At 37.9% G+C, this 26,720-nt stretch overlaps 1 protein-coding gene across 2 annotated transcripts; it reads left to right on the forward strand.

Annotated features, from left to right (window-relative positions):
* Positions 1-21,638: 21,638 nt before the first annotated feature.
* On the forward strand, positions 21,639-25,183 carry LOC102585201 (uncharacterized). Of its 2 annotated transcripts, none has more exons than XM_015303683.1 (5): positions 21,639-22,022; positions 23,019-23,196; positions 23,440-23,620; positions 23,697-23,969; positions 24,969-25,183. In XM_015303683.1, the coding sequence occupies exons 3-5, from the start codon at positions 23,543-23,545 to the stop codon at positions 25,068-25,070; spliced, it is 453 nt and encodes a 150-aa protein (XP_015159169.1). In that variant the 5' UTR covers positions 21,639-22,022; positions 23,019-23,196; positions 23,440-23,542; the 3' UTR covers positions 25,071-25,183. The 2 variants fall into 2 exon arrangements, with proteins under 2 accessions (XP_015159169.1, XP_006340485.1); XM_006340423.2 differs by lacking the exon at positions 24,969-25,183 and adding an exon at positions 24,195-24,397 and having other exon boundaries at positions 21,641-22,022.
* Positions 25,184-26,720: the final 1,537 nt, after the last annotated feature.

Raw genomic sequence — 26,720 nt, forward strand, 5'->3', positions numbered from 1 at the left:
CAGTACATGGAATGTACGAGTATGCGAGCTGGACAACTAAACAACAACTTAAGCTTGAAAGGGATACAAAAGAGAACTTACCTTGGCTCTGGAAAGAGTATAAGAGAACACTTACCTTGGCTCTGTACTACTCATGAATAACTGAACTCAAAATATAAGCAATAAGACACATGCAATATATAAAGCTTTTAAAACATTGTAAACAACTTAGTTCGTTAAGGATTAAGGCAATAACAAACTCAACTTTACTTATATAAAAGTAATATAACTTTAGTGGGAGATTCTTTAACTGACAACCACCACTATGAGCCCTAGTGGTGGTACAACGTTTTACCTCACGTTTCCCAAGGACCATCCTATACCTGGCCGTGATATAGGAAGCTAACTTTACTAAGTGGATCCACTAGCTTAACTTACAGGATCATCTAAAAAGTATGACCCGCTAAACCCCATGTTGGCCGCATGGTTCTTATGGAGAGTTGAGTTAATATGAACTCGTGTCCCCAACTCGGTGCTCAAGACTACTCCCAAAAATATACTTTAGCTCATAAGTGTTTTAAACACATCTTTCCTTAATTTGAGATAATTACTCAAAATCTAGCCCAAAGGCTCACTTGGAATCGATGTTCCTTTTTCTGGAAAACTAGCCCCAAAGGCTCTTTTGGAATCATACTTCCTTTCTTACTCAAATGTAAAAACATTTAGAAACTTCTTTGGGAATACATAGCTCCCTAATAAGTTTTGAGAAATGAACTCAACTTAGAACTCTTGATTTAACTTGAAACTTGAGACTCTTTACTCGACTCAATACTCTTTACTCAACTCAATACTCTTTACTCAACTTGAAACTTTATACTCTTTTTATTGACTTGAAACTTGAGTCTTAAAAATGAAGTTAAAACATTCACTAAAGACTCTTGAACAACTTTAAAAACTTACTTGACTTGCTTAACTTCTAAGCTTAACTCTTAACTTCACTTGACTTCTAACTTCACTTGACTTGGAAACTAACTCTCCTTGAATTGGATTATGAATTCAAGGTGTTTGATCACATGTTATGGAGGAGTTCTTGACGTATAGACGTACTTCGGAGTATCGGAAACAACTATGAAACATTGGTACAATACCATGGAACATGCATGAGAAAGTGTGAGAAGAACGGGGGAATTTGGCGTCCTTGGCGCTCTGCAAAGCGCGGGGTGCCAGCCCTTGGAGGTCAGAAGGACTGCTGGGGCGCACTGCTAGGCGCGGCTCCCCATGGGGGAAACTTCACAGCCCCTGCTGGGGCACGCTGGCTGGCGCGACACCCCAGCCCTTTTTCCCGAAATTTCGACTTTCCTTTCTTGTTTCTCCAACTCTAAATCTTCCAAACTTCAAAGATTCCAACACCAATCACTTAGAACCATAAACCCCTCAACATACAATAGATTACAACTCAAAAACACAACCGGAAAACATGTCCCAAATCAACCAAGGGACTTCAACAACACAATCAACAACATCAACAACACAACCCAACAACTTCAACAACATAACCAATCTTTTCTCGGAAATAAAATGAGCTTGGCGTGTGGGGGAAAGGATCAACCCAACACTATGAACTCACATACCAAGTAGGGATCACCCCCGACGATATCCACGACGGAAACTTGCTTGATCTCCTCTTTCTCCTCTTCTTCTCTTCTTCTTCTCTTCTTCACTCAAAACCCTCACTCTCACTCTTTTAAAATGGGACAAAACTGATCTAAAAATCAGTCCAACACTCTAATATAACCAAAAGAATTGATTAGGGAAAAGACCAAAATGCCCTTAAAATTTCCGGACGGATTTCCCTGCCAACGTCCCAGCTTCCAAAGGGTATAACTCACTCATACGAACTCGGAATCGAGCAAACTCGGTGGCGTTGGAAAGATCATTCCAAGGACTTTCCAAACATATCTGGAACTAAACCTAAATCATCCTGAGCTACGAGTTATGACTGCTCAAAGTTGGCCAAAAACTCACTTTTTTTCCCATAGCCAAATTTCCAGATTTTTAAATTCTTTCCAAAAATGACTAATTCCGATTTTTAAGCTTCTTCCTAGTTATCAACTTGCAAGATGTCACATTCTTAAGCACTGCCTCTTTTAATTCTACCAAAATTGGATCAAGACCTTGCTTGGCTTTCACATCCGCCACAAAGGACTATTCAGACCCATTGTGAACCATAACACCACCCCTGGTGGAGTCCACTAACTGAACACCTAATCGGGCCAATCTATGAACATCTCAAACCAACTCTTTCTTTTCTTCTTCAATATGCGTGACACTACCCATAGACAACTGACTAAGAGCATCCGTCACCATGTTTGCTTTTTCGAGGTGATAACACTCACGTCGTAATCTTTCAATAACTTAAGCCACATTCTTTGGCGAAGATTTAGATCTTTATGATTAAATACATATTGCAAACTCTTGTGGTCGGTAAACACATCTACATATACTCCATACAAATAGTCTCCAAATATTTTAGGCAAAAACGACCGCCACTAACTCAAGGCCGTGAGTAGGATAATTCTTCTCATGGATTTTAAGTTGCCTTGGGCCATAGGCAATAACTTTCCTATTTTGCATAAGCATACACCCTAGCCCAATTCTCGAGGCATCACAATAAACCACAAAACCATTTGTCCCTTACGGTAAGGTCAACACCAGAGCGGAAGTAAGTTTATCCTTCAACAGTCTATCCTTCAACTCTTGAAAACTCTTTTCACACACTTTGGGAACTTAGCCTTCTTTTGAGTCAAAGTCGTCAAAGGAGGGCCATAGGCAATAACTTTCCTATTTTGCATAAGCATACACCCTAGCCCAATTCTCGAGGCATCACAATAAACCACAAAACCATTTGTCCCTTACGGTAAGGTCAACACCAGAGCGGAAGTAAGTTTATCCTTCAACAGTCTATCCTTCAACTCTTGAAAACTCTTTTCACACACTTTGGGAACTTAGCCTTCTTTTGAGTCAAAGTCGTCAAAGGAGAGGCAATCGAAGAGCATTCTTCAACAAACCTTCTATAGTAACCGGCTAAACCTAAGAAACTTTTAATATCCGAAGGAGTTAGAGGTCTAGGCCAACTCTTGACCGCATCCATCTTCCATGGATATACCTCAATACCTTTACTTGAAATAATGTGACCAAGGAAAGCTACAGACCTTCACCAAAATTCACATTTGCTAAACTTTGCAAAAAGTTGTTGGTCCTTAAGAATTCGCAACACGATCCTCAAATGATAAACATGCTCATTCTCACTCCTTGAATAGATCAAAATATCATCAATGAACATAATCACAAACATGCCAAAGTACTATCTAAACATCCTATTCATCAAATCCATAAATGTCATCGGAGCGTTAATTAACCCAAACAACATTACCAAAAACTCATAATGACCATACCAAGTTTGATAAGTCATCTTTGGAATGTCATATCCTTCACCCTCAATTGGTGATAACCCGATCGGAGATCAATCTTAGAGAAATAACTTGCTCCTTGAAGTTGGTCAAACAAATCATCTATCTTTGGAAGAGGATACTTATTCTTAATGGTCACCCTGTTCAACCGACGATAGTCGATACACATCCGAAAAGAACCATCTTTCTTTCTAACAAACAAAACTGGAGCACCCCATGGAGAGATACTTGGTCGGATGAAACCCTTATCTAACAAATCTTTCAATTGTTATTTCAACTCACTAAGTTCTGTCGGAGCCATACGGTAAGGAGGAATAGAAATAGGTTGCGTATCTCGGAGAAGGTCAATACCAAAGTCTATTTCCCGCTCGGGAGGAATATCGGGTAAGTCATCTAGGAATACTTCCAGAAACTCATTAACAACGGGGACCGACTCGAGAGTAGGCGTTTTAGAATCTACATCCCTTACCCTAACTAGATGGTAAATGAAACCCTTAGAGATCATCTTTCTAGCTTTAAGATAAGAGACAAACTGACCCTTAGGCATATAATTTCTCCCCTTCCAATCTTGGATAGGCTCATTTTGGAATTGAAACTTGACTACACTAGTTATACAATCGATAGCAGCGTAACATTAGTGCAGCCAATCCATACCTAAGATAACGTCGAAATCTAACATATCAAGCTCTACCAAGTCAACAAGAGTAACTCTATGGGACAAGGAAACGGGACACTTTCTATAAACACTCTTAGCCATAATAGAATCACCAATAGGCGTAGAGACAGAAAATAGATCTAACAACATCCGAAAGAACATAAAACCTCATAGCCATATACGTCATCACAAAAGACAAGGTAGCACCCAAGTTGGAAAACTTTCAATAGACCGATAACCACATCGGGGGAACCCTCTTGTTCACCATCTGAAGTGCATAAAATCAGTTTTGCTTAGGAGCATTGGAACCCGCACCACTAGTAGTAGCTTGCTTGCCCTCTCTTCCTTTAGCCATAAGTATTGGGCAATCCCTCATTTTGTGACCACTTTTACCACAAACAAAGCAACCATCCGTTCCGGCTAGGCACTTACCCTCGTGCTTCCTTTCACACTTAGTACAATTGGACCTAGGAAATGAAGATCTACTACCATTACCTCCTTGAGGCTTAGGGTTAGACACCCTATCTTGGTTAAACTTGAGGGGAGCATTGGAAGAACCTTGACCGTAAACCTTTGTCAGAATCTAGGACGACCTTGTCCGTCGAACCTTGCATAAGAGAAATTTCCATCTCCAGTCTTAGCCCTTTTTACCTCTATAGACTTTTCCTTAAGTTTCTCCTCCTCAGTTTGTTGTGCATGCACCATGAGACGAGAGATGTCCATGTCATTAATGAGCATAGTGGTTCGACACTCTTTAACCACCATTTCGGACACACCCAAAACAAACTTACTCATCTTAGCCCTTGAATCTGCAACCATAGTTGGAGCATACTTTGACAATTGAGTGAACTTTAGAGCATATTCCCTCACACTCATACTTCCTTGTCTAAGATTAATGAACTCAAGAACCTTAGCCTCCCTCATCTCAAGGGGAAAGAACCTATCAAGAAAAGCGGCCTTAAACTTCTCATAATCAAGAGGACCCGCATCTTTTGGTCTCCCTTCCTTCCATTGGTTATACTATATTTGAGCCACACCTTTTAGTTGATAAGTGGACAACTCCACATTTTTCACCGGTGTAACTCCCTTGATCATCAAAACCTTATAGACTTCATCAATGAACTCTTGAGGATATTCCTCAACCTTAGAACCATGAAACTCCGGAAGATTCATCCTTATGAAGTCTCTCACTCTAGAAGCCGTCGTATCCACATTTGGGTTCACGGGAACCGCAACCTCCCTATTGGCTTAGGCTATCACAACTTGAGCCAACACTTGAAAAGCAGCCCTAAACTCTGCATTCGATACTTGCTTGGCCAAAGGATCGATCGAAACTTGAAGAGCTTGGGGAGGAGCTTCTTGTTCTGCATTCTCCGTCACATTCCTTCTAGTATAAGCTCTTCGAGTCGCCATATCCTGAAGAACAAAGGATAAGGATTAGGATATAGACCTTATAGAGTTGAACTCTATCGCACAACTTAAGAGTAATGAAAGAAGTGGAGTTTCCTAATCACCTTGTATCCTCTCATTCATAAATGTGGCGCACATCACACTCATGAACAAGACTTTACTAGACGTGGCTTATGAGACATTCTAAGACCACACTAAAACTTGTGCTTTGATTACCAAGTTTGTTAATACGCTCAAATTACACCTCCCTAAAGAAGTATAAGCAATCGTTGTCAAGTAAAGAACCCAACTTGTAGGTTGGGGTCGATCCCACGATGAATATGGTTCAGACTTAAACCTAACTCACAATTATTTCTCTTTAGTCAAACTATTTCCCAAAAAAGTAAACAGGGGGTTTTGTAACTAAAATAACAGATTGTTGATTTGAATGATTATGTAACAAGTAAACAAGATGCACAAATTGAGATCTCAATATAAGATGGAAACTAGGGAATATGTGGTCCTCATAAGCTCTTAACTCAGTAAACGCAATAATAGTAATCATATCCTAGTGTTTGACATGCAATGCCGGTAAGTGATGGGTTTGAAAGTGATTATGCCGTCATGCAGAAGCTTACAATTGCAAATCATATGCTTGACAAATAAGACGACAAATAAAAGCATACTAAAGACATATTATTAATATGGTTTGGTCAAGCGACCTACATATTGAAAACTAATATTAAAAAAGCACAAATGTGTTTAGTAGAAAATCTCCCCATAAACAAGACTCTTAAACGACTACATTGTGGGTTCTATATTGTTCTTGATATGAGAAGATGAGTCATCAATTTATATAGTTCCAAACTTTTCTCCCAGGGAAAGAATAACCAATAATGGAAGAAAATTATATTTTCCTTTCAAGAAAAGTTAAAACATTTATTGTAATGTTTTGTCTTTTCTTTTAGGAAAAAATAAACTTCAAATAATGTAAGAAAATCAGGGCAAAACCCTAACAGTAAGTTATGTATCCCTAAGAGATTGGTAATCATCGTAGTGAATTTCACTCGCGACTTGGTAAATCTACGAATGTGTGCTTTACTTATAACCCTCACATTCATTCTAGATTAGTCATCGTGTCAATTAACTTAAGGTATTCACCCTTTCCTCAATTAATTAAAGTCAGTCTATTAGATAGCAGCAAATCCTTAACTAAATCTATATTGTTTAATATTTTTCTCATTCAATACCCCATTGGTAAGGCAAGTAGGAACAAGGCAAGTTCTAACGTTGTACAACACTAGAAAGACTTCTAAACAAAAAGATTAAGAATACATGTATAAACACTATTCAAGAATTACTTAGTTATTTTTCATACGTTGTTAATTGCTCATGGTTCCCACAACCCTAGTTGTGGATTTAGCTACTCATGCTTGAGAGTTCACAACTCATAATTAGATTAAAAGAATTCATGAACTTACAATTCGAATAGATGAAAACCAAAATCTTGAATTGAAATTCATAGTGTAATTGCATAAACCAACTTCCGGAAATTAAATTGCTAAGAGTTTGCAAAATAATTCCAAAAGACCAAAAAACAAAAGTCTACAATAATGGCTCCCCAAAAACGGAAAATACAACCCATATTTATAGAGTTTTAAATCCTAAACCAACTAGGAAACAAAATAAGTAAAATTGATCTAGGACGCGGTTTTGACTGACGGCATGACCTACGAACCGTGGTTCGACCTACGGTCAGTTGGTCGCCTACGTGATTCAGGTACTGGAACTCCATATCTCTGATCTCATCGACGGATGTGCAGGACGGGTCGTCACTCAACCTACGGTCCATCATTGGCTTCCGTGGTTCCACACTTGATTAGAGCTCCCTGAACTTCACCTACGTTGCACCACCTACGGGCCGTCACTGGACCTAAGGTCCGTGGTTGGCTTCGTTGGTTGTTGCTGCTGCAAATTATAGTCCTTTTTTCTCTCAACCACTTCCAAACTAATTTCATGTAAAAGATTACATAAAAACATTATATCTAATAACAAAATAGCTCAAGACACACACAAATTTTAAGTGAAATGCATCAAAAGTATCTTAAACTCAAGGTATATCAACACCCTCAACTTAAATTTGTTGATTGTCCTCAAGCGACACACTTGAACTCTAAACGACACTTATGTAGAAACAAACATACAATTCAAGCAATCACGTTGCTTTCTCAATCAAGTCATTCACTTAGTGCAAATCTTTCAATATAGACTCAATAAGCTAACTCATGAGTATCAAAACATGACATAGACCGACCAACAGACATTATCACACACTTTTAGCAATCACCAAGGTACCAACTTTCCAACAATGTAACTAGTGCCCTCACTTCAAAGAAATCCTCATTCACACAACAAATTTGATTTTTAAGTTCAAGGATTCAGTCAACACTCACACTTAGAAGTGAATTCAAATACCGTTAGTGCTCAATACCACAGGCTTGCCCTTATTTTTACTGCACAGACTCTCCAAATTAATCACTAGAATCACTATAGGACTTTCTTAGCTTGCAACGTAGGCTTAGGGTCAGGTAGGATACATTTGGGTATTTTTAGTGACTTTTCTGCCCTCTTTGACATTACATTGGCTATTTACCTCTTTCTCAACCAATTCTGACATATTTTTATTTTCTGCTCTTTTCCTTGACTTTCTTCAGCACAGATGTGACTTTGACTTTATTGCTTTTCATTTTCACCTTTTTCTCTTTTTTTCTTTTACTTCTTCTTTCTTTTTTTGTCATCATCATTATCACTCTTTTTGTTTCTTTTGAATTCAGTCACATCTTTTTCTATCCTTTTCTTTCTTGTACACACAACTCTTTTCATACCCTTTTTCTTTCGATTTCCTTTTTCATAGCCATCCTCAACTTATGTATTTTGCATAAGTTGAGGTGCACAAAGTCCGAGATCGGGCCAGGGCCAAGATTAAGGTACTTTCGGAATCAGTCACCCTCAACTTAGGCTTTTGTCCTAATTTAAGGTGCACATGTCCAAAGAGGGACTAAGGCCAAACAGTCTTTTAGGGAAGGTGAGTTAGGTGTATTTGAAAGAAGTGGTCTACATTAGTCTGAAACATTTGGATTTAAGGGAGCATTTATTTCTTTTGGTTAGATTATTTTAGGCTTAAGTGGACTTGTTAGAACAAGGGTCTATGATTATTTCTCAATTCCTAGCCTAGATTATCTTCACAGGACCAACGGGGCAAGTTCTAGATTGGCACATACAGTATGAATAAACAAAATCCACTCACACACACTTGGCACATTGTTTCATTACCAGATTATTAAATTATCCAATTCAAATTTTAGCTTAAGTCATGCTATCCTACCGGTTCATTATCATGTCACATGAAGATCCAACATATTCAACTCATTAAGCCTATAGATCTAGCATATTTCAAAATTTTGGAAAAGTATCAATTTCATGATCTTATGCCATCATGCTTTCATTCTTCTACTTACTTCTACACATACAATCCTAAACATATCGGTTCAACATAAAAGTAAATCAGTCCCTTGGGGAAAAAGAACACAGACAAGAAAACCCCAAGGGAGGATTATGAGTTGGGTTACTCAGACTTCACCCTATCACTAACAACCTATTTACCCCACCCCCAACAAACTATTGTGCAATTGCACTCAATGCACAAATAAAAGAAAAGAAAAGTATAGGGTGAAGCAAAACTGTGGCGCATATGCACCGAAGATCCATCAAGAGGTGGGTGTGTCCGGTTTCCCAGAACCCGCTGGATCAGCAACAGGACATTATCAGTAATGCTATCATCAACAGCAGGAACACCATCAGTAGTGCTCCTCAAACCCGATGCACCAGCAAACTCAATCTCACGAGCTCTTCTCAAATGCAACTCCTCATCGAACAAAGAATGTCGCTGGGCAGCCTCAATCTCCTGCCTCTCCCTCTTCTTAGCTCGCCGAGCCTCATCAGCATCGGAAGTATGTACAGAAGAACGGTGTCGCTTCCCAGACGCTCGGGAGAGGTCGGGTGGAGGTACAGTATCACCGAAGAGTGCAGACATCACCACCTCATCATCCTCAACCTCATGTGTGGGCTCTGGTATAGACTTAGCGGGGGCTAGAAGGGCATCAACATCAGCACGAAGTCTAGCCAACTTTGTCTGGAAAGTGCTGACATAAATAGTAGGGGTAGGCCACTCCAAAACTCTCAACTCAAAGGCATCTAGGCGCTTGTGGACTGCCTGAATATTCTTATCTATCATCTGCTACATACGAGCCTCAAATTCCTCCACAAATTGCAGCATCCAAGACATTATGTGCTACAACAGAGTGGCCATCTGATTCTCTAACTTCTGCAATCGGGCCAGAGGAACTACAGTGGACCCTGAAAAGGTAGTGGCTCGAGATGAACTCGTAGCCTGACTAGTGGCAGTAGAATGGGGAACATGTGCATCCGTAGTAGTGGGAGGTATGGCGGTCTCATCAACCTGAATCTGCTCCACATCATCAGCAAGATCAGCACCCAAGGGAGGTAGGTCAACTTGTGGATCCCTTCATGGTGCAGCAAGGTTTGCATCGTCTCTAATAAGGCCAATGTCCACAGTCTTGGTCGCCTCTATCAGACTATAATAATGTCAAATAGGCACCCCAACTGCCCTGCACAGATGAAATATGAGACAAGGAAAAGGCAAAGTGGTGGTGGTCTTGAAGGCCCTCTCATGAATCTTAGCGATCGGAATCTGTGCGAAGTCAATCTTACGTCCTGCCACAAGTGCTGCCAACATCACAGCCCGATCCCAAGTAACCACGTTGTCCGCCTGAGTAAGGGATAGTCTGGTACGCACAATGGTCCAAGAAAAATTCCCAATGAAGCTTAGAATAGCCTTTCTATTAGGCAAAGTCATATTATGCACCCACTTGGTACGCTCCCCCTCATCAGCAATATGACGGGCCATCCAACGGAGTAAACTCACTCTCTTCTCAGCATCCCTCTAAAATGCCCCACTCTGAACCATGCCCATCATGTAGTCATACTCCACTGTATTAATTGGCAAAGTGTGGTCTGGGCCATAAATGAACTGACGGATAGTGGTCTCGGAGATATCAACGAAAAAAATCTGCACCAAAGTAGCTTGAAGTGGGGGCTGAGCTACTAGCTTAGCCCGTTTAGAAATAGAGTTACGGACAGTGGAGGCGTAGGAAGCATAGAGCTCTCGGGCCATCTCATTGCTGAATTTCCCTAGACTCCGTGTCATCCACTCACACTTGTGCGTCTTGAAAATCTCCTCAATAGTGGGCACAATGTGAAGGCTAACTATAAGTACCTGGCGCTCCTGAGTAATGGTCCAGGTCTTCCACTGGTGATCGTTCCAGTTCTGCCCATCATAGTAAATTTGATACTGACCCTCGACACACCACATGTTTGGCTCGGCGGTAAGCAGAACGGGGTACATGGGTATGCCATGCAGTCCATGAGCCTCTCCAGATCCAGTGACCTTGGAGGCAGAGGCTGGTGTGAGGCTAGAAGTAGAGCCGGACTGCGACTCGTCAGCATGTTGGGCCCCTTCTTATACTAGGGGAAACTACGGGGGTGGTGATGGAGGGATGCTTCTTATCAGATACAATCGTCTTACTGTTCCGGTGCCTTATGGTCACAGGGACAGTGGGGGGGCTCTCATTTGCCGCGGTGTGTACTCCTCTCCACTGGAATCTTGAATGACTCGATGTGAGGGTGCAACCAACTTGGACTTGCCTTTTCTAGTGTAAACAAGTGCTTCTTTTATAGCCATGGTACCCGTGGAAGACTAGTTACTACTAAAAACAAGTCAAAAAGAACCACAAAATAATTTTAGAACACCCTTAGGACCTAGATAAACTTTTAAAAAAAATACAGACAGTGACTTTTTTGTGACCTACGGTGGGTAACTACGACCCGTTGATGGAGTGATGGGCTGTGGGTCCCCTCCGTAGGTCAGGAGGTCCATATTTGGTTCTCTGTAGTTCGAACCACAGATGTGCAGAATGGTCCGTCGATAGAACGACGGACTGTAGGCCACACCCTGGTTCACAACTTAGCAAAAAATTTGAGCAGGGTTAGTGACGGACCACGACCTACGGTTCGTAGGTGGACCTACATTTCGAAAGTTGTGGTCCTGTAGTACAATTGTGTCAGGTATTGAATTCCAAAATTTCACATAACACATTAAACTTAACAATCTACAACCAATCTAAGTATAAACATGTATTTCAACATATTATTCGATAGTTCATCATCCGTAGGGTTTCGATTATTTAAAATTCGAAGTTCAGCACAAAGAAACAATAAAAACCTACGTCAAAACTCTCAATTAGACGTAACAAACCCATTTATTCAAGTTAAAATTAACTACACACTCACACACCATCATTCCAATGGTACTATCTAAACCAATTTTCAACATTTAACAAGTAATTTGGGGATATTTTAAACTTGAAAATGCACTCGTTTGCCCCTCAGGACCAACTGGCTCCATTACCAAGGTCTTAATAGACGTCCATGAAAAATTTCGACCAAAAATAAGCCGGAATTTTGGATCACGAAAAATCTTTGGACTATAGCACACGAAAATCGGCAAAATTTGGATTTACCTGCTTTAGGGTTATTTTAAACATGAAAATGCACCCGTTTGCCCCTCACGACCAACTGGCTCTATTACTAAGGTCTTAACGGACGTCCATAAAAAAATTTGACAAAAAACAAGCCAGAATTCCAGATCACCAAAAATCCATGGACTATAGCACACAAAATTTGCAAAATTTAGCTATACCTGCTTCGAGGCTATTTTAAACATGAAAATGCACCCGTTTGCCCCTCACGACCAACTGGCTCTATTACTAAGGTCTTAACGGACGTCCATAAAAAATTTGACAAAAAACAAGCCAGAATTCCAGATCACCAAAAATCCATGGACTATAGCACACAAAATTGGCAAAATTTAGATTTACCTGCTTCGAGGCTATTTTAAACATGAATATGTGTTTGCCCCTCAGGACCAACCAGCTCCATTACTAAGGTCTAAAGGGACGTCCATGAAAAATTATGACCAAAAACTAGTCATAATTTCGAATCACCAAAAATCCATAGACTATAGCACACGAAAATAGGCAAAATCTAGGTTTACCTGCTTTGGGGCTATTTTGAACTTGAAAATGCGCCAGTTCGCCCATCGGGACCAACTAGCTCCATTACTAAAGTCTTAAGGACGCCGATGAAATCTTTCAACCAAAAACAAGCTGAAATTCAGGATCACCAAAATCCCATGGACTATAGCACGCGAAAATTGGCAAAACTCTGGGTTTACCTGCTTAGGGACTATTTTGAACTTGAAAATGCGCATGTTTGCCCCTCGGGACCAACTGGCTCCATTACTAAGGTCTTAACGGACGTCCATGGACAAGTTTCGGCCAAAAACAAGTCGAAATTATGGATCACAAAAAATTCATGGATTATAGCACACGAAAATCAGCAAAATCTGGGTATACCTGCGTTGGGCTCGTTTGAACTTGAAAATGCGCATGTTTGCCCCTCGGGACCAACTGGCTCCATTACTAAGGTCTTAACGGACGTCCATGGACAATTTCGGCCAAAAACAAGTCGAAATTATGGATCACAAAAAATTCATGGATTATAGCACACGAAAATCAGCAAAATCTGGGTATACCTGCGTTGGGCTCGTTTGAACTTGAAAATGCACCCGTTTTCCCCTCAGAACCAACTGACTTCATGACTAAGGTCTTAACGGACATCCATGAAAAATTATGGCCAAAAACATGCCGGAACTTTGAATCACAAAAAATCCATGGACTATAGCACATGAAAATTGGCAAAATCTGGGTTTACCTGCTTTGGGGCTATTTTACACTTGAAATGCCTCAATTTGCCCATCGGGACCAATTGGCTGCATTACTAAGGTCTTAACGAACGTCCATGAAAAATTTCGACCAAAAACAAGCTGAAATATTGGATCACCAAAAATCCATGGACTAATAGCACATGAAAATTGGTAAAACCTGGATTTACCTGCTTTGGAGCTCGTTTGAACTTGAAAATGTGCCCGTTTTCCCCTCGGGACCAACTGTCTTCGTTACTAAAGTCTTAACAGACGTCCACGAAAAATTTTAGCCAAAAACTAGCCAGAATTCCAGATCACCAAAAATCCATTGACTATATAGCACACTAAAATCGGCAAAATCTGGGTTTACCTACTTTGGGGCTCTTTTGAACTTGAAAATTCTCCTGTTTGCCTCTCGGGACCAACTAGCTCCATTACTAAGGTCTTAACGGACGTCCATGAAAAACACACGGCCAAAAACTAGCCAGAATGTTGGATCACCAAAAATCCATGGACTATAGCACACGAAAATCGATAAAATCTGTGTTTACCTGCTTTAGGGCTATTTTGAACTTGAAAATGCATTCGTTTATCCATCGGGAGCAACTAGCTCCATTACTAAGGTCTTAACGGATGTCCATGAATAATTTTGGCATAAACAAGTCGGAATTGCGGATCACCAAAAATCCATGGACTATATAGCACACAAAAATGGGCAAAATCTAGGTTTACCTATTTTAGGGCTCGTTTGAACTTAAAAATGCGCTTGTTTGCCCCTCGGGACCAACTAGCTCCATTAGTAAGGTCTTCGCATACGTCCATGAAAATTTTTGTCCAAAATCTGGCCAGAATTTTGCATCACCAAAAATCCATGGACTATAGCACATGAAAATCGGTGAAATCTGGGTTTACCTATTTTGGGGCTATTTTCAACTTGAAAATGCTCCCGTTTTCCCCTCTGGACCAACTTGCTCCATTACTTAGGTCTTAACGAACGTCCATGAAAAATTTCAACTAAAAACAAGCCGAAATCCGGATCACCAAAAATCCATGGACTATAGCACACGAAAATTGGACAAATCTGGGTTTATCTCCTTTGGGGCTCGTTTGAACTTGACAATGCACCCGTTTTCCCCTCGGGACCAACTGGCTCCATTACTGAGGTCTTAACGGATGTCTATTAAAAATATCAGCAAAAAACTTGTCGAAATTCTGGATCACCAAAAATCCATGGACTAGCACACAAAAATCAGCAAAATCTTAGTTTACCTACTTTAGGGCTATTTTAAACTTGAAATTGGGACCGTTTTCCACTCGGGACCAACTAGCTCCATTACTTAGGTCTTATTGGACGTCCATGAAAAAATTCGGTCAAAAACAAGCCAGAATTCTAGATCACCAAAAATCTGTATACTATAACACATGAAAATCAACAAAATCAGGGTTTAGCTGCTTTGGGACTTGTTTTAACTTTAAAATGCGTCTGTTTACCCCTCGGGACCAACTGGATCTATAACTAAGGTCTTAACAGACGTTTATGAAAAAATTAGGCAAAAAACAAGCCAAAATTCTGGATCACCAAAAATTCATGGACTATAGCACAAGAAAATTGGCAAAATATGGGTTTACCTACTTTGGGGCTATTTTGAACTTGAATATGCACTCTTTGCCCCCTCGGAACCAACTTGCTCCACTATTAAGGTCTTAACGGACGTCTATGAAAAATTTCAACCAAAAACAAGCCGGAATTCTGAAACACTGAAAATCCATGGACTATAACACACGGAAATTGGCAAAATATGGGTTTACCTGCTTTGGGGCTCATTTGAACTTGAAAATCCACCTGTTTACCCTCGGGACCAACTCGCTCCATTAATAAGGTCATAACGGACGTCCATGAAAGATTTCAGCGAAAAACTAACCGAAATTGAGATAACCAAAAATCATGGCTTAGCACACGAAAATCGGCAAAATTTGTGTTTACCGTCTTTGGGGCTCGTTTGAACGTGAAAATACGCTTGTTTGCCCCTCGGGGCCAACTGACTCCATTACTAAGGTCTTAACGGACGTCCATGAAAAATTTTGGCAAAAAACAAGCTGAAATTCCGGATCACCAAAAATCCATGGACTATATATAACACATGAAAATTGGCAAAATTTGGATTTACCTGGTTTGGGACTATTTTGAACTTGAAAATGTGCCCGTTTGCCCCTCGGGACCAACTGACTCCATTACTAAGGTCTTAACGGACGTTCATGAAATATTTCGGCCAAAAATAACCCGAAATTATGGATCACTAAAACTCCATGGACTATAGCACACAAAAATCAGAAAAATCAAGGTTTACTTGCTTCGGGGCTATTATGAACTTGAAAATGCACCTGTTTGCCCCTTAGGACCAACTGACTCCATTACTAAGGTCTTAACGGATGTCCATGAAAAATTTCGTGTAAAAACAAGCCGAAATTCTGGATCACAAAAATTTCATGGACTATAGCACACGAAAATCGGTAAAATCTGGGATTTACCTTCTTTAGGGCTATTTTGAACTTGAAAATATATCGGTTTACCCCTCGGGACAAATTAGCTCCATTACTAAGGTCTTAACAGACGTTCATGAAAATTTTTGGCCAAAAATAAATCGAAATTTTGGATCACCAAAAACCCATGGACATAGCACACGAAAATTGGCAAAATCTGGGTTTACCTACTTTGGGGCTCGTTTGAACTAGAAAATGCGCTCGTTTTCCCATCGGGACCAACTGACTCCATTACTAAGGTCTTAACGGACGTCCATGAAAAATTTTGGCCAAAAATAAATCGGAATTTCGGATCACCAAAAACCCATGGACTATAGCACACGAAAATTGGCAAAATCTGGGTTTACCTACTTTGGAGCTCGTTTGAACTAGAAAATGCGCCCGTTTGCCCATCGGGACCAACTGACTCCATTACTAAGGTCTTAACAGACGTGCATGAAAAACTTCGGCCAAAAACAAGTCGAAATTCCAGATCACCAAAAATTCATGGACTAGCATACGAAAATCAATAAAATTTGGGCTTACATGTTTTGGGGCTATTTTGAACTTGAAAATACGCCTGTTCGCCCCTCGGGACCAACTGGGTGGTATATGAAAAAATTCAATTACAAAATCAAATTATTGTATCCTAATTCATTGTAGATATATGGTAACAAAGGTGGATAAATTTCAAATATCAAATTAAGATTTGCTTATCAACCAGTTTCGAAACATTAAACTAAAATGGGTGTTTAGCAAGCAAGCGGAGTAACAATCTAAGAGTGTGCTGAAGTGTGTATCGATTTCAAAATTATCTTGATCTTTTTATTGAAATATTTAGTTTTTGTACCCTGCTTTCTTGAGCTCTGTAGCATAGACTATGATCTATTCACTTAACATAAATTTTGGAATAGAAATAAAGATGATTTAAATGGGACAAATCCATCAACTTGCGGGGTTATATATAATACACAGATTTAATTTGTTAAAGTGTAAAAAAGGAGTTGAAAATGTAAAGTCCATAGAGTATTTGGACTAAGGTTTTAAAAGGTAAAGTTGAAATTTGTTTTAATGCTTCATGTTTGCTTCAAAGTGAAGGTCTTAAAAAGCCTCAAGAAAATTGCAAGAGGCAAGTTTTATGAGTAGTAAACAATTAGGATGTGTTTGATATGTCCAGAAATATTTTCTAATTTTCTCTTAGGTCGGGATTGGGTTCGGATCTCGAGATTATATTGTTAGGATCGAAATACCCAACACATGTTCCAATTCGATGCAGCAATATCGAAAATCATTTGAACTGTCCAATAGAATTATATTTGATACACTATAATGTTGGATGTTAAATGAACTTTTTAGCTTTTAAAATGAAATCAAATTTAGTAGTCGTAATTCAATGAAGTGTAATTAGTAGAAGCTCAAAGGGTCGTCAACCGAGACGTTAATGTTCATTAATATAATGCGTCTGTTTGAAATTCAAGTATTCCAGCAAGCAGTTGTATTATTTTTAGCGCCAAAATGTTCACAAAACAGAGCAACTCAATTTTCAGCAGGAGTTCAAAGCAACAGATCAAATATAATGGCTTACATTCCGCCGCACAAGAGGCAAGCAAAGGGCTTTCCGTTGTTGAATCCAACTCCAGCACCGGACTTTCTTATGCCTAATAACTTCAGAAAGAGCGTTAATCTCAAGTCGTTTGGGGAGCAGAACAATTTTCGAGGAAAGACCATCGTTTACAGAAAATTCGCTGTTTCGAAATGGTTCTCCGTTGGCTTGGCTGATTTTCGTCTCTTGTCAGCCTCCAACCTTTTTCTGCAGACTACTTTGATGGAAATCCAGACAGAAAAGCTCTATCATTGGTTCTAATGGAAGGTATAACTTTTTTCTTTTTCACCGGAAGAGTAGTTTTAGATATGTATGTCCTAATGTATCTGTATTTTCATCAATTTCTAGTTGTCTGCATATTCGATTTGTGTACAACCTTATATTGAATTGAATTGGTGATCGACACACAGTGATGAACATGGTTGAATATACACATTAGATTCATGAATTCACATTACATTTATGCTTTTGAGATGTTAATTATTTCAGTTTTCTTTAAAATATTTATGCTTTTCTAGGTTGCAGTGAAGGAATAACGAACGAGGTTATGGATACACCATTGCTTTTGATAGCTACAAATGGGGTTAAGGGTCTGAAAAATACCCAACTTTGGTCGAATTTGCTGTTGCGATACTAAACTTTCATGAGGACCTATTACCTCCCTAGACTATTTAATAGTGTATTTTTTACCCCCTGAACTATTTAATAGTGTATTTTAAAGTTATATATGTGTCCACGTGGACACATTACTATTTATAATTTTGCATTATTTTTTATGTCCACGTGGGAAAATATATATGTTTAAAATACGGTATTATATAGTCTAGGGAAGTAATAGGTCCTCATGAAAGTTTAGTATCGCAACAGCAAATTCGACCAAAGTTGGGGTAATTTTTAGACCCTTATCCCCTACAAATGTGAAGAAGGATTTACTTTTGCCATTTCAACATATGAAGCATGAGATGGAGGAAGCTGATATGGCACAAGTAAAGCCCTCTGTAGTTGCTCGTTTCGGAAAAATTCTCTTTCATGGGTAAGTCTTCTTCTAATCACATGTCATCATGTTAGGAATTTATAACGACTGGAATCGCAACAATGTATCATTTGAATTCAATATTTATTGTGAATATTTGTTTGTAGTCTTTGAATCAAACTGCATGTGTACAGGAATTCCTCAATTTGTGAAGAATCCCAGGAAACTACCCCATTGAGTGAAGCAAATGTTAGAAAAATGACACGGAAATTTTATGCAAATTCTCCTGCTGCATTTACGGATTACATAGAACACCGAGTTGTTGAGAAACTTGAGCTAGAATATGTGAAAGGGAAAGAATTGTACAACATACGGGTATGATTTTCAAGCTTCAAACAAATGTCTTCCTCCTACTATATTGCTTCCTTTAGCTCTATTTATCCTTTTGTTTTTGTAGCTTTCTGATAGGTTGCGACCTAATTCATTTGTTACCTGCAAATGTACTGTGGCCAAAGATTATAACAAGATTGAGCTCTATAAGGTTAGTACTTTGTTCCTGCTGCTTCTTGATCAAGCATTTTCTAGTATCTTGTAAAATACCTAATTAACTACTTATTTATATGGTTGGAAAAGCATTAACAATTATCACCATCATTCTTTAACAAAACGACTCCCTCTGACATGAATCCCTTTATATTAAGATTGAGTTGAACAGCGTACGCCACGCCACATGGTAGCAGATATGAGCTGTCTTGGAAAGAGTTCAGATCTGAGGTTGATACTATATACCAAGAAAATCAACATTATTTTATCTGTAAGTTATGCAATAAACTTTTCTATGTTTCCTTGTAGAATTTAATGAGTGTTGTGATTTAGTTTGCATTTTCACAGGATGAACAGATCAATGGAATTAAAGATCTTATTGGTTCTGCTGTTTTGGATTCAGAAGTTCAGGGCGGCTTGAGAGTTGAGATGGCCCATTGGCAAGGATTCTTTAGGTGGTCGATCTGTTGTTATTGGTATCGGTCACACAACTGCAAAATCATATAGAAATTCATCAATTAGATTTAAGCTTCGGCATGCAGATCCATTTGATTTCAAATCTTCAACTGGTGAGGTTACACAGGAGATTTTCTTGAAAATGCCTGGAATTATATCAGAGTTACGAGTATGTTCTCTTTCCGTACTTGCAATAACATTTCTTTTTCCTTTATAATTTTGGATGTCACTGCATGATACACATGATGGTATGATGTTGCTCCAAACCATATTGTAGTGTTGTTAGCATCATAAGCTTAGACTATTGGAGTATATTGATTTGATTTTCATTCTCTTACAAAAAATGCAGAAGCAAACAATGGACGAAGATCTGATGTTTGAAATGCTGGAAAACAACTTGAAGTTAATATGGGATCTTTGTTTGTTGGATGGTTCTTCAAGCTGACCATGTTTCGTGCCCCTTCTAACAAAAACACTAAAATGTTATTGCACTATATATGTGTAGTTTTGGAATGGCACGAATTAAGCAGTGCACAAGATGTTGGTAACTTAATTTAGATTCCACAAAGTGCACACGTGTTGATCATGACATGTGTGCTTGTAGACTCTTCTGCAGTATAGTAAATAGTACTTCCTCCGTCCCATATTAGATGGGCATCATATTAAAAATGTTTGTCCTATATTATTTGAGCACTTACTAAATTAGGATAGAATTAATTAATTTTTTGCCATTTTACCCCAACAATTAATATGGCCTTTGGATTCCCAATACTAATCATTCCTATATTCTATGTGTATTTTTTGTAACTCATTTTAATGTGCATTGATATAAACAAAAGGCAAAATGGTCAATTCTTTCAATGTATTAATGATTTCTTAATTACCGTGTAAAGTTGAAAGTGCCCATCTAATATGAGACGGAGAAAGTAATATGTTGTTTTATATAACTATGAAGTCAAAATATTGATTTAAATGTTAATAAAGAATAAAGCATCAATCAATAATAGACTTTAAAGTTTTTATAGGATAAGAATGAATAGAAGAGTTGTCTTGAGCATGAGTATAAATATAATTTAAAAGTTATGATCATTAAAAGTGGTTTGGGCGTGGGACTTCCATGTTGGAGGTCTCAAGTTCGAAACCCCTTGCCAGCGAAAGCAAGGGGTTTGCCTTCTGGGTTGAGCTCGTCGCACCGGGCTTGCCTAGTGTGGGTTATCTCTCCTATGTAGTTTGTGAGCTATTGCATAGGAGCGGGGGTTTACCCTGTGTGCACCCAAAGGGTAGCAACTGCGGATTTTCCTTGTCATCAAAAATAAAAATAAAAAATTAAAAGTTATGATCATTAAAAGTGTAATGAAAATAAAGATAATTAAATTTTTATATTGAAGAATATAAAAAGAAATAGTAAGTGATACGTTTATTTTTTATAATAATAAGAAGTAAATAAAAAAAAACATATCAAAAGAATGAGAGAAAAAAAATAGGATCCTTGATAAAAAAAAAAAGGGGGAGTAGGATCATATTACTTTTCTTGTCTAGTTTACTCTAAGCCCTAGGTCTATCCGTGAGTAAATTGGCAGAATTAACTCCAAAGGTCAATATGGTTAACTAAAATACAAAGAAGATTAGTAATGTGAATGTTCATTTAATTTTCATAAAAAAATTTCTATAGAAAAGGCTTAACTATGTCATCAAATTTGAGAAAAAGGCTCAATTATGTTATACATTAAAAGTTTGACTCATCTATATCATTTTCGTTTGAGAAAAGACTCATTCAAGTCATAATTTTTTAATGGAAAACAATTTCGATTTTGCAAAACCATTTTTTATATGTGGTCAATTATGATTCAGTCACGCCATTAATTAAAGGAAAAAGACTCAAACATGTCATCGAACTTTGAGAAAATGTTCATCTATGTCATCTGTTAAAAGTTTATCTCATCTACATCATTTCCATTTGAAAAAAAAAAAAAGGATGATCCTTACCATTATTCTATGACCCTATTCTTAAAATTTGATTAGATATTTTAAATTTTTTTCCTTTTTTCTATTTGAAAAAGGTTTAAAAGAGAATAATATAGTACAAAAAAAAAAAGAAAAGCTATACCTTATCATAAATAATTACACTATTGACAGATGCCTTGTTTCCTTTTCCATAATAACCGGCCCTGAAGTTACGGTATAGTTCTTCTTCCATACAAGTGAGTAGCATACACACCTAGCTAGCAGCAAGTGATCAACTATAATGTCTTACATTCCGCCACACAAGAGGCAAATAAAGGGACTCGCCATCGCTTGAACCAACTCCGGCACCGGAGTCTCTCATCAGATCTGCTTTTAATAAGAGAAAGGATAACAAATTTCGAACTAGGAATGTCGGTTATAATGATCATACTATCTTAAATGGTTCTCTGTTGGCTTGGCTGATGAGTTGAGATTTTCATCTCTTGTTAGTTTCCAACCTCTTTCACCAGAGTCTTTTGAGACAAAAGCAGGCCTACAGCCTCTCTCTTTGGTTTCAACTCATCAAGGTACTATATATATATATATATATATGTTGTTTAATTATAAACCCGATCATCGTTTTTGATATCCAAAATGTTAGGGGTGAAATGTGTTTTTGATGATAAATTTGGTTGAATGATTTTATAAGATAAAAAATATTAAATTGAGTGACTTTATTGATAAAAATACTAACAGAGTTGAGTGACTCTACATTTTTAGATATTTACTCAATTTGCTTCTTATAATGGTTTTTTTTTTTTTTGGCAAATGCTTCATTAATTGTTTCTAGTACTTGTATAGTGTTTTCAACTTCTTCAACGTGACCTACAAGATGAATTCAATTTTGGTTGGGTTGTGTCTAATATCTAAGAAAACCCTGGAAATACTAATTTTCCTAACGGAGGTAAGGGGGGAAAATAGAAAAAACTTTTTTTTTCAGATGATTTTTCTATTCTTATGTTGCTTTAATTGATACAATTGTTTTTTTTTATATATATATAAATATTGCAGCAAAAATGATTGGAAATATAGATTAAAGCGTCTCTCGATAATTTTATTGAGCAAGGGATCAATTTGCATGATTTAAAATTTTAAAAAAAAGTGCAGCATAATTTTTTTATGTATATAATATACCTTGAGATAGACATATATTTTATTAATTAGGCACCCAAAGAGACTGAACCTATTTTGGTATATTGGTTTAAACGTTGCACACCTCTGAGGTGAGGGGACTAGGCTCAAATCCCATTTACTAGCTAGGAATGGCTAGTTTCGAAGTTGTGATCTCACGGTGCAAATTGAAGTTCAAAACCACCACTCTACAAAGCAAATTTTATCTGGTAGTCATTTAATTCATATTTATACGTTAGCATATTATAATTAGTTTTATATTTTTATGTTTAGTAAATTATCATACACTAACGTGCATTAGCCGACGTTGGTGGTGCACTCATTGTCTTCAGATCATGGGTTCGCCTCTGCTTTAGTGATGCTCATTAAGCTATATATCTATAATTTTGCAGGTTGCAGTGAAGGAATAAAGAATGAGCTCATAGAAACACCATGGCTTTTGATTGCTGCAAATGTGAAGAAGGATTTACTTTTGTCATTTCAACATATGAAGCGTGAGATGGAGGAAGTTGGTATGGCACAAGTAAAGCCGTCTGTAGTTGCTCGTTTTGGAAAAGTTCTCTTTTATGGGTCAGTCGATCTTCTTCATTTAGTTCACATGTTATGCTTTTATCGTCGTGTTAATTAGGAATTTTAATATTTTTCTGTTCCGAGAAACAACACTTCGTATCTTTTATAGCAATTAAGTATCAAATACCTCATATATCATATGTATCATGCTGCTTACTTTGTTGTGTTTGAAGCATTATTTTGTTAGGTTATTCGTATACGAATGCATGTTTCAAAATACTTGTCATGTTCTTTGTTATGCAGGATTTCTTCAATTTGTAAAGATAGCCTAAAACTTCACTCACTGACTGAAACTACTTTGAGAAAAATGTAAGGATCTTTCCATACGGATGTTCCTCCTTCATATATGGACTATGTAGAAAATCGAGTAGTGGAGAATCTTGGACTAGAATATGTGCAAGGGAAAGAACTGTACTATGTTAAGGTATATGCTACTTTCAAGCTTCTAAAAAATGTCTTCGCCCTACTGTATTCTTTCTTTATCCGTGTTTTTTTTGTAGCTTTCCGATAACTTGAGGACTGAATCAACTGTTTCCTGCAAATGTACTGTGGCAAAAGATCATAACAAGATTCAGCTCTATAAGTTTAGTACTCTAAACCTTTTATGCCTGCAATGTCGCGTAACTGTCATTAACATATTTATACCTATCTCCTTTTTTTTTAAGATTGAGTTGAACCGAGTACGCCACATGGTTGCAGACATGAGCTGTCTTGGAAAGAGCTCAGACCTAAGATTGTTTGTATATACAAAGAAAATCAAGATGGCTTTATCTGTAAGTTATTTACTCCATTCAAATATAGAGATGTTTGTTATAGGCTCAAGATGTTGATGAATATTTTCTATCAAAAGCTCTTTTGGGTCCTCTATATATAAGGATTGAACTCTTGATTTCAACCTTCTCGCGACTGTCGTATGTAATTCTTTTATTTGGGTGTTTACAATAGTATTATGTCTTTCTGTGAGTACTGTGGTTTAGATAGTTCTTCACATTTTTTAGGATGAGGAGATTAATGAAATTAAGGATCTTATTGGTTCTGCCATTGTGGACTCAGAAGTACCGGCTGGTTTAAGATGGCCTTTAAACAAGCGCCATTCTTCAGGGGGTCGATATGTTGTTAATGTTATTGGTCACACAACTGCAAAATCATATAGGAATTCATCAATTAGGTTCAAATTTCGACATGCAAATTGATCTAAATTCAAATCCAGGGGCGGCTCTAATAAATCGGTGGCCTAAAGCCAAATCCGAATAGAGCCTTAAATTCAAATATATTTTTTTATGAAGTTTATTATAGCCAATTATTTAATTTTTCTTGAGACATCATAGTACTCATAATTTATCAAACTTCTATTACTTATTTGCTCTTTTATGAAAAGTTTATATTTTCTATAAATAATACTCGATATTTTTAAAAAATATATATGTATAGCATATATATTGTTTTTAAAATGAGGCCCCTCAAATTTTGGGGCCTAAGGCGGTTGCTTTTTTTTCAAAGGTGTAGAGCCGCCACTATTCAAATCTTCAACTGGTGAGGTTACACGGGAGATTTTCCTGAAAATGCCTGGAATTGTATCAGAGTTACCCATAGGTTCTCTTTTCCTTTTGACAAGCAATTATGAATCTCATTTTATTTTATGTTTTCCGATTTTGGATGCCTCTGGATGCCATCAACGTTGGTTGTTGTTGCTCGAAATCATAGCATAGTATTTAGCATAAGCATTGACTTGATCATTTGATTTGATTTTTGTTCTCATACCAAAAATGCAGAAGCAAACAATAGACGAAGATCTGATGTTTGAAATGCTGAAAAACAACTTGAAGTTAATATGGGATCTTTGTGTGTTAGATGGCTTGAACTCACAACCTTAGAGTTGAAAGTGAGGGTGCTTATCAATGGAGCAACTCGTTCTTGTCTGTAATTAGCTTTGCTGTTAAGCTGTAATGAATAGAATATCTTACTTGAGTTGTCACATTTCGTTTTACATATGATCTTCGGCACTAATAAATCATTGAACAATTAAACAAACTAAGTTGCTCGGACTCTTCAAAAATATTGCATCATCCATGTTGGGATCCTTAAAAAATGCACTACTTTAGAAGGAACTGTGTGATAAGATTTTTGAAGAGCCCGAGCAAGATAGATAGGAACTGTATATATGATTCTAGCTTTCTGTAACATCCGACTATTTGAAATAACTAAGAAGAGGCTTAGAATTTGAAATTTTCATTTTTTGGAAAGAATTTGAAAATTCTGGAAAATTTTGGCTAAATATGGAAAAGATGAGTTTTTTTGCCAACTTTGAACAGCCATAAATTCTAGCTCAGGATGGGTTAGGTGGAGTTCCGGTTATGGTTGCAAAGTTCGTGGAATGATATTTCCAACGCCACCGAGTTTTCCCGATTTCGAGTTCGTATGAGTGAGATATACCCTTTGAAAGTTGGGCAGTTGGCAGGGGATCCGTCCGGAAATTTAAGGGCATTTTGGTCTTTTCACAAATCATTTCTTTTGGGGTTATATTGTTGTGTTAGGCTTATTTTGGATCATTTTTGTCCCATTTTAAAAGAGTGAGAGCTAGGGCTTGAGAGTGAAGAGGAGAAGAAGAGGAGAAAGAGAAGATCAAGCAAGGAGTTCCCGTCAAGGATCGTCGTGGATATCGTCGGGGGTGATCCCTCATTAGGTATGTGAGTTCATAGTGTTGGGTTGATCCTTTCCCCCACAGGCCAAACTTGTTTTATTTTCGAGAAAAGATTGGTAATGTTGTTGAAGTTGTTGGGTTGTGTTGTTGATGTTGTTGATTTTGTTGTTGAAGTTTGTGGTTGTGTTGTTGAAGTTTCTTGTTGGTTTGGTGCATGTTCCCGGATGGATTTATGAGTTGAATCTAGTGTATATTGAGGGTTTTTAATGATTCTAAGTGATTGGGGAAGAAGCCATTTGATTTTAGGCGAAATAGGGTGAGAAAACGAGAAAATGAACATGCTGAAATTTCTGGGTTGGGGGCCTGGCGCGATGCGCCGGCCAGAGTGCCCCAAACTCATCTCTGAAGTTTTAGGGCTGGCGCTCCGCGCCTTGCAAAGCGCCAAGGATGCCAAGACCTCTCTTTTATCCCCCACTTTCTTATGCATGTTCCTAGGTATTGTACCTATGTTTCCTAGTTGTTTCCAACACTCCAAGGTACGTTTAAATGTCAAGAACTCATCTATAAACGTGTGGTCATATACCTTGAATCCATAATCCAATTCAAGGCGTCATATACCTTAAATCCGTAATTCAATTCAAGGCAAGTTAGGATCGAAGTTAAGGTGAAGTTAGAGCATAGTCAAGTAAAGTTAAGAAGTAAGTCCAAGCAAGTCTTTAAAGCTTTTCAAAAGTCGTTATTGAACGTTATAATGTCGTTTTATGGTTCAAGTTGCAAGTCAAGCAAAGAGTATAGATTTTCAAGTTGAGTAAGAGTCTCAAGTTTCAAGTCGAGCAAGAGTCTTGGGTTTCAAGTTAAGTCAAGAGTTTAAAGTTGAGTCCAT

Source organism: Solanum tuberosum, unplaced genomic scaffold (genome assembly GCF_000226075.1).
Source record: "Solanum tuberosum cultivar DM 1-3 516 R44 unplaced genomic scaffold, SolTub_3.0 scf00018, whole genome shotgun sequence".
In the NCBI taxonomy this organism is placed as follows: domain Eukaryota; kingdom Viridiplantae; phylum Streptophyta; class Magnoliopsida; order Solanales; family Solanaceae; genus Solanum; species Solanum tuberosum.